The sequence below is a fragment of the Coenobita brevimanus genome, chromosome 90 (genome assembly GCF_032717465.1).
Source record: "Coenobita brevimanus isolate Jiangsu-jjx chromosome 90, ASM3271746v2, whole genome shotgun sequence".
NCBI classification, from domain to species: domain Eukaryota; kingdom Metazoa; phylum Arthropoda; class Malacostraca; order Decapoda; family Coenobitidae; genus Coenobita; species Coenobita brevimanus.
The window spans coordinates 26,671,040-26,679,299 of NC_137043.1; the positions used below are offsets into that span (position 1 = coordinate 26,671,040).

The 8,260-nt window shown below is 40.4% G+C and overlaps 2 protein-coding genes across 2 annotated transcripts in view; both read right to left on the reverse strand.

Moving 5' to 3' along the window:
* The window catches only part of LOC145411694 (uncharacterized), a 186,842-nt gene that overhangs the window by 16,012 nt on the left and 162,570 nt on the right, over nt 1–8,260 (reverse strand). The window contains exons 5-7 of the mRNA XM_080281710.1: nt 4,913–4,982; nt 2,262–2,357; nt 367–1,077 (exon numbers count right to left, since the gene is read on the reverse strand). Coding sequence (XP_080137836.1) covers nt 367–1,077; nt 2,262–2,357; nt 4,913–4,982 — 877 coding nt within the window. The remainder of the gene's footprint in view (nt 1–366; nt 1,078–2,261; nt 2,358–4,912; nt 4,983–8,260) is intronic.
* LOC145411530 (uncharacterized) lies at nt 3,156–4,855 on the reverse strand. Its single transcript, XM_080281541.1, has 2 exons — nt 4,822–4,855; nt 3,156–3,910 (listed from the first exon to the last, which is right to left on the reverse strand). The coding sequence occupies exons 1-2, from the start codon at nt 4,853–4,855 to the stop codon at nt 3,156–3,158; spliced, it is 789 nt and encodes a 262-aa protein (XP_080137667.1).

Below are 8,260 nucleotides of genomic sequence, written 5' to 3' on the forward strand. Positions count from 1 at the left end.
TGTGTGTGTGTGTGTGTGTGTGTGTGTGTGTGTGTGTGTGTGTGTGTGTGTGTGTGTGTGTGTACTGTAATAGTGTGTATCTCCATCTATCTATCTGTGTATCTATATAGGCTACACACACACACACACACACACACACACACACACACACACACACAGATACATACATTATATATATATATATATATATATATATATATATATATATATATATATATATATATATATATATATATATATATATACATACACACACACACACACACACACACACATGTATATATCCATACCTTCAAAGATATATATATATATATATATATATATATATATATATATATATATATATATATATATATATATCCGTACCTTCAAAATCGCCAGACTGGGCTAGGTTGTCCTGTGGTCTTCTAACAACAGCTCGGTCCCCCTTGCCGGGCGAGGTCTTCTCTGGAGCTGTAAAGTCACCCTCAGGCCATAGGTTGTCTGATGGCCTCTTGACATCAGCACGATCTCCCTTCCCTGGTGCAGTTCGTTCTGGGGCAGTGAAGTCACCCTCAGTTCTTAGGTTGTCAGGGTGCCTCTTAATATCGGCTCTTTCACCTTTTCCTGGAGAAGTTTTGTCAGGGGCTGTGAAGTCACCTTCAGGTCTTAGATTATCAGGGTGTCGTCTGATATCAGCTCTTTCACCTTTCCCTGGTAGAGTTTTCTCAGGGGCAGTAAAGTCACCCTCAGTGCGTAGATTATCAGGATGTCGTTTGATAGAGGCTCTTTCTCCTTTTCCTGGAGAGGTTTTGTCTGGGGCTATGAAGTCACCTTCAGGTCTCAGACTGTCAGAGGGTCTTTTGACGTCAGCACGGTCTCCCTTGCCTGGTGAAGTCTTTTCAGGAGCTGTGAAATCACCCTCAGGTCGGAGGTTGTCAGTTGGCTTCTTGACGTCAGCCCTGTCTCCTTTTCCGGGTGAAGTCTTTTCTGGGTAGTATAGATCCCCCTTCAGCTTGAGAGAATCTTGTGGTCGCTTGCTTTCTGTGAGCACCTCTCCTGAGATGGTCATGAACTCTGCTTTTTGTGAGCTCTTCCCTGTAATAATGAGACATATATTAGGCAGCTGTTGTATCAGTGAGAGCCTTCTTATTGAAATCATACTTGATCCAGTATATTTGAATAAGGCATATGCAAGCTGAATATTTTACATCAAACTTGGTAGTTTTTCCATCTATAAATGTTAACATCTTTCGTTGGAAGATTGTGTATGCAGTGCTAGGTATTGGTGATCCATAGATAATGTATTGAGTGATAAGTTGGACAGGGCATAGCCTACGTATGTGTTGCATGGTGTATGTTTTCAGTGCTGAGACAGGTGGAAATTTCGCCGGAGCATTAGCAACGAAGATTCATGGTAGAACAGTAAAGGCTTAAACTAGTGAATAAAAATGGGAAATATTTAGAGAAAATGTGAAAATGGGACAGAACATTTGTAAGTATGGCAAGAGACAAAAAGAAGTCGCTGGATTCTTTTATAGTGGCCACATTGAAAGAGACGTGAGTGATGTGAAAAGATATGTAAACGTCTTTGCAAAAAATTTTCGTTTAGGAGAGGAAACCATCTTCCAGATATAAGAAAGAGAGTGAGTCATGCTAGGTAATGAATCATCACATTTTGAAAACAAGACGTTAGAAACCCCTGACTTAGTGCCCGTAGTCAAGGTCGCATTAACGGATAAATTTGACGTATCAGTAGAGTCTTTCATTTTTCGGAAAGAGAGTGATGTAAGTGAAGCGCTTCAGAATAATTTTAGGTATAGGAAAGTGAGTATATATTAAATGACACTCATTAAAATAAGTCTGAAGATAGTGCGTCGAACTTGCCTAAATAGTCTTCTAGTTTTAGGAATATGAATCATGTCAGTTATTAAAATACAGTTCTAGTTTTTAGAAAGTGAGGGTCAAGCAGCTCAGCCTTATTAAGATAATCTGGTTTTAAGAAAGTGAGGGGTGAAACAAATCAGACATATGATAATACCAGTACTAATCCACGTTAAGTCAGTGAGAGTGAAACAAGCCATTCGCAATAAACTATTTCACTTCTGGTCAAAATTAATAGTCTTCTAATATTACGAAAGTGAATGTGAGGAAAGTAAAATGTACTGGTATTAAAATATTCTAGTTTTAAGGTTGAGAGAGTAAAATCAGTCATACGCACTAGTTTTCTTCTAGTCGAAGCAGTTTTCTAGTTTTAAGAGAGTGAATCAAATGGAACGTACCAAAATAATCTCCTTCTAGTTTTATGCTGGAGGCGTCCTGTTTGCTCCGTAATGCCTTCGTGTCTCGGCTCTGTTGGATCGAACTGGTCACTGATTCTGAAAATTAATAGATTTCATTAATGTATTACTTTCTACCTGCATGCTGCTGATCAAATTTGGCCCAGTACAATGAAACGAGACAAGACTCTTGGTATCTTTACAGTAGAAGAAATGCCAGCAAATGGTTACATCTTTGTTCATAGAATTTCTTTTGTTGTCGTTAGATTCTTTATCATCAAACTGGAAATTTTATGTCTTTCGTAGCTTTAGAACTTAAGAATTGCTGTACAAACTGCATTTTATGAAATCTGATTATGAAAGTGATGCATTTTTTTTAAAGCTAAAGAATATTCCATTTTCACATAGCTACCACAGACTTAAGTTTTCGGTAGACTTGTGGGAGTACTGTATATGAACCTTTTTGATCCATATATATATATATATATATATATATATATATATATATATATATATATATATATATATATATATATATATATATATATATATATATATATTACTCCCATAAATTGTTTCCTCAAAAGTTTACGTACTTGGTTGTGAAACTGCCACATTGAGGTTCAGATTTTGTTGATGAATCTGAGTGTAGATTAGGCTATGATGTCATCAGCCTTGAAGTGTGACTGACAAATGAACATTGTATTGTTATACATATAGGCTTTAAGGGATGACTGATCAGCACACATGGTAACATCCTATAAAGGATCTACCTATGTCTTTGACTGACGAACATGCAGCTTTGCGTACAGGATCTGTGACTGACTGAGGAACTTGTCAACATTAAATGAAACATGTGCCTATATGTGTACGACGCTGGATGTGAGTACCTCAGGTTTAAGTCCTTGCCCTCCCCAGAAGCCCTGTGTTACCTGTACTTTGCTCTTGAGACTCCATTATTGCGCGACGCTGCGTCTCCTCACTCTCTACTGTCTGCTGAAGGTGAGTTGAAGACTTTTGCTGTTCCATGGACCTTTGACTCTCGGACACTTTTTGACTCTTGGACATGTGTTCGCTGACTGACTTCTGGTGACTCTCCGATACTTGGCTTGTTGACTGCTGACTGACGGAGGACGTTTGCTGGCTTGAGGACATCTGACTCGAGGACACCTGCTCACTCGAGGACATCTGCTGACTCGAAGACATCTGCTGACTTGAAGACATCTGCTGACTCGAGGACATCTGCTGAGATTCCGATAACTTTTGGCTCGTCGAGGACACCCGCTGACTGGAGGAGGAGACGTGCTGAGTGGAGGACATTTTGCTAGACTCTGACATCATTCTCGAAGAAGTGGAGGAACTTTGCTGATTAACTTTGCTGGAGGAATGACTCTCCTGTAGCTGCCCTGCCGAGGAAGTGGCCATGCTAACCTGCTGACCATCCTTCATCTCAACCACCTGCTTCCCTCCCCTCATCTGCTGACTCTGTTCCCCCCCGCTGATGGCTCCAGATACGCTGAAGGTAATATCCGCTGAGTCCTTGATCACCCTGGAGCTGGACGAGGAGTGCTGTTCCTTGTAGCTAATACTCGTGGACTTGACGGAGGTCGAGGTCGAGGAGGAGCTTATTTGCGTGGATGATGAGTCAGTAACTACGGTGCCGGGAATGTAAAATGGAAAATGAAGGAAACGTAAATAACTCAAAATATAAAAAGTAAGGAAAAACAAGGAAAACACAACTAAATCATAATACAGCTGGTAAATAGATTAAAAGAACACGAAAATTTATGTAAAATGAGGGAACTAAACCATAAGACAACAGTAAAAAAATAAAATTAAAGGAAAAACAAGGTGCTGTCAAATTTAGAATGGAAGTATAAGTATCATAACTGATACAAAATGCAAAAAAAAAAAAAAAAAATGTCCACAAGTCAAAGTTAAGAAATCAAAATTAGTGAACTACAGCTAAAAAGAGTATTTTGACTTGCATTTAATACAAGCAAATTCAAAATTCCATATGTGTATTTGACAGAGTTGAAGTGAATACAGTGCCAAACGTTAAGGAAGATTTATAATAGAAAAACATCAAAACAAATTAAATGTTAGACAAAATTAGAGAAACTATCAAAAGCAAATAAAAAATGTTGACGGCAGAGCGGAACAAAAAATCCATTATACTGAAATAAATGTGTAGAGGTGGACCCAAATATATGACCTTAGATTTCTCATGACGGAGTGAACTTATTTCCTCTGTAGGTATGATCATGACCATAGCGCCTTCCCAAGTGACCCCTTATCTCCCCCACCATCCTTTGACTACGTAATGGCCCCCCAGCCACCCCCCGCTTCCCCATAACCATTCAGTTTTCTCTGTGCTTCCTAATAATCCCCAGTTTCCCTCTGTTACCTCATGACCCTTAAGTTTCTCCCTGCTTCATCATGACACTCTTAGGTCCCCATCCGCTTCTAGGTTTTCCCTGCTTCCTCATGACCCTCCCATTCCCTTGCTTCCCCATGATCCTCCCGGTTTCCCCCTACCATTTTTTCCCAGTTTCCCCATTACCCTTAGATTTCCTCAGCGTCCCCGCGGCCCCCATCCAACCCAGTGCACATAATACACCTCCCTACACCCCGTTCAAGTGCCCAGTACCCACCTGTAAGTCCACCGCCGCCTTCTTGGAGGGTGTGTAGTGCCTGGCCAGCTCCAGATACCCCTGATACTGCCTGCAATACATCGACATCATGAATACTCAGTTGAATAAAATTGTATGGTAGTTGCAAGAAGAGACAAAACTATACGACATCACAGTGAACGACGTAATTTGTCATGCAAGAACTATTAAATGAGGTGACTGAAAAGCTACAATACGATGAGGAAAAATGAGTAATTATAGGAAGTGTGATTAGATTAGAAGTTATGATTAGGACTTAGAGCAGTGATCAGATATGGAGAGTGTATGATTTGGCCAAGGTTAGATGGCAGTTGGTAATTGCTGGCCGTGTAATATATGACTTCATGATTATATGGTGCATTGTTGACTAAGAAGTACTAACGGCTCCAGCATTAACGAGTTCAGTATTAACGAGTCCAGCATTGACGAGGAGCATTTTTGAGTCCAGGATTAACGAGGAGCACTATTGAATCCAGCATTAACGAGTCCAGCAATGACGAGGAGAATTAACGAGTCCAGCATGCGTAATATTAATGATGATAAAACGCGTAACAAATGATAACATGAATTTAGTTTTCTTACAGTACAGATATTTTTATGTAGGCCAATGTTATACGGTTGATAAAAATTCGTTGGCGAGTATATTAACGTGAGCTAATGTACGGTTGGTGATATCCGTTTGCGAGTGGTAAGGAGAAATTCGGTAAACCATCCCCACACTTGAAAAACTATTCACCCCTGCACCCCTGCGAGTAGGCTATCGTTGGGTGGCGGCGCGTCACTCCTTCCCCACAACCCTTCAGTTGCCCTCCCCATACGCACGGTTTTGCCATGTACAGCTGCGGTCATAAATATCGATACACGTTAATACGAAAAATAGTGGGTGAGTACTTTCGAGATCGTGTGATGACATTTTTGGAATCTAACAACTTATTCAGAACATTGTGTTGGTTTCGTTAATGTTCGACTGACAGAGCGATATTGTTTTCCGCAATATTGTACAGGAGCGACCCCTTCCCCCTTGCCCTCCTGTTATATATAGTCCTTTCACCTTAAATTGGCCTAGATTTTCGTTCTCTATTATTTTACTTCACGTAGACCAGTGACAAAAAAGATGTTACGGCTCTACACTCTTTCCAAGGCACTTATTCGTGACTGGCACCATGTTCTAGTGTTAATCTCTTACAGCTCAGCATTCAGGGTGGAGAGATGGTAAAAATTAGGCCAAGTCACAGTGAAAAGAGTCTAGGTGTGTGCAAGATAGCCTCTGTAATTCATTGAGTTATTGAATCGACGTATGATTAGAATTTACGAGTCTTTTTCAGTCGAAGTGTTGCATTTTTTTTTTTTATATGACAAAGAGGTGATGAAAATGTTGGAGAAGTTAGGGCATTTGTTTATTATTTATTTATCCAACTATCTATCTGTCTGTCTGTCTGTCTACCTGTGCCTCTGAATTCAGCTATCTGTCTCTGTCCGTCAGTCTAGCTATCTATTGGTCTGTCTATCTATATTTATTTGGTTTTGAATAATTGTAAAATAAAAAAAACACCGTTGCTAATACTGGACCTTGAGAAAATATGGCAGATGAATAATAACAACAGCTTAATCACAACATGGATCACAAATTTTGATTTTTTTAAACATTTCTGAGCAAAAAGTGTTACAGGACAGATTCGAACAAGACAGATTATCGCCTCACAGTTAGAAAAGAGACAAAAACACTCCTAAATTAACTTGAGAATTTTAAAGCAGCTACATATCTATAAAACACACACACACACACACACACACACACACACACACACACACACACACACACACACACACACACACACACACACACACACTATCGCGGTACCGTTGACTACACCACAGTGCAAACTTTTCCTCAGTGGCATCTTAAAAATTCTGTAGCATGGTGAGTGTAGCCTATACACTGTATATGCACTGTATACACTGTATATACACTGTATATACACTGTATATGGCTAGTGAGGGAGTGATCGCCCTCTACCTACACAGATCAAAAGCCCTCGGGAGCAGGGGGGTGGTTGCTTTCTCAGGCAGAGGAACTCCTTGAGAGTGAAATGGCTGGGAAGCATGCCGGCACGTGACTGGCTACAGCATAGCTGGGTCTTTCGGGTGTGGGCAATCAGGCAAGTTAGCTGCCTACTGCGACTGCAACACAATGGCGAGGTGTTCAGGAAGTTAGCCAAAGAAACCTTGATGGACTCTGAAAGAACAATAATGGCCCCCAGTCCCGTGCAGCCCTTAAATGGGCAGGGGGTGCTAAGAATCTCACGGTTGCCTCAATTACAATCTAATTCCTTTGTCAATGCAAAAAATACAATTAAAATTGGTAACTGGAATGTGAGAACGCTAAATCATGACTGTAAAATCGATGAGTTAGTGAAGGTTTTTCAAAATTACGGACTTGATATTTGTGCTCTGACAGAAACTAGATTAACTGGAGTCGATAAGTTGGATTTGGAGGATGGTATACGTTTATTGATATCTTGTCGACAGGACGGAATGCATTATCAGGGAGTAGGGTTGTTGCTGGGTTGTAAGGCAAATAAGGCTTTATGTGAGTGGGATCCTATAGATGAGCGATTGTTATACGCGCGGTTTAAATCAAACCATGGCAACATCAGTCTGTTTGTGTGTTATGCACCTACTAATGATGCACTCGATGAAAGGAAAGACACATTTTATGAAAAGTTGCAAGAAGCAGTAGGAAGGGTACCTAGACATGAGGTTTGATCTGCGTTGGAGACTTTAATGCAGTAATGGGCTGTTCAAATGAGGGATTTGATTCATGTATGGGTAAGATGGGAGTTGGTAGTAGGATGAGTGAAAACGGAGTGAGGTTTGGAAGCTTGTGTCTAGCAAATGACTTAGTCATCGGGGGCACACTCTTTCAGCATTGCAATATACACAAGACAACTTGGGTGTCGCCGTGTGGAAAATATAAAAATCAGATTGATCACATCGCTATCAGTAGGAGGCATAGAAGTTCTCTGCTAGATGTTCATGTTAAACGGGAGGCGGATATTGGTAGTGAGCATCAACTCAGCATTGCAAAAATAAGGTTTAAACTTAAAAATCAGAAGAAGGAAAAATCTGGTGTTGGTAGATACGATATTGTTAAGCTTAGACAGGACGGAGAAGAAAAGGAGGAATTCAGATTAGAATGCAGAAATAGGTTTTTGGTGTTGGAAACGTTGGAAGAGGGGGAGAGAAGTGTAGATGAGATGTGGGAGGATGTGAACAAAGTTTTGCATGAGACTGCTGAATGTACGATTGGAAGGAGACATAGCTTCAGGA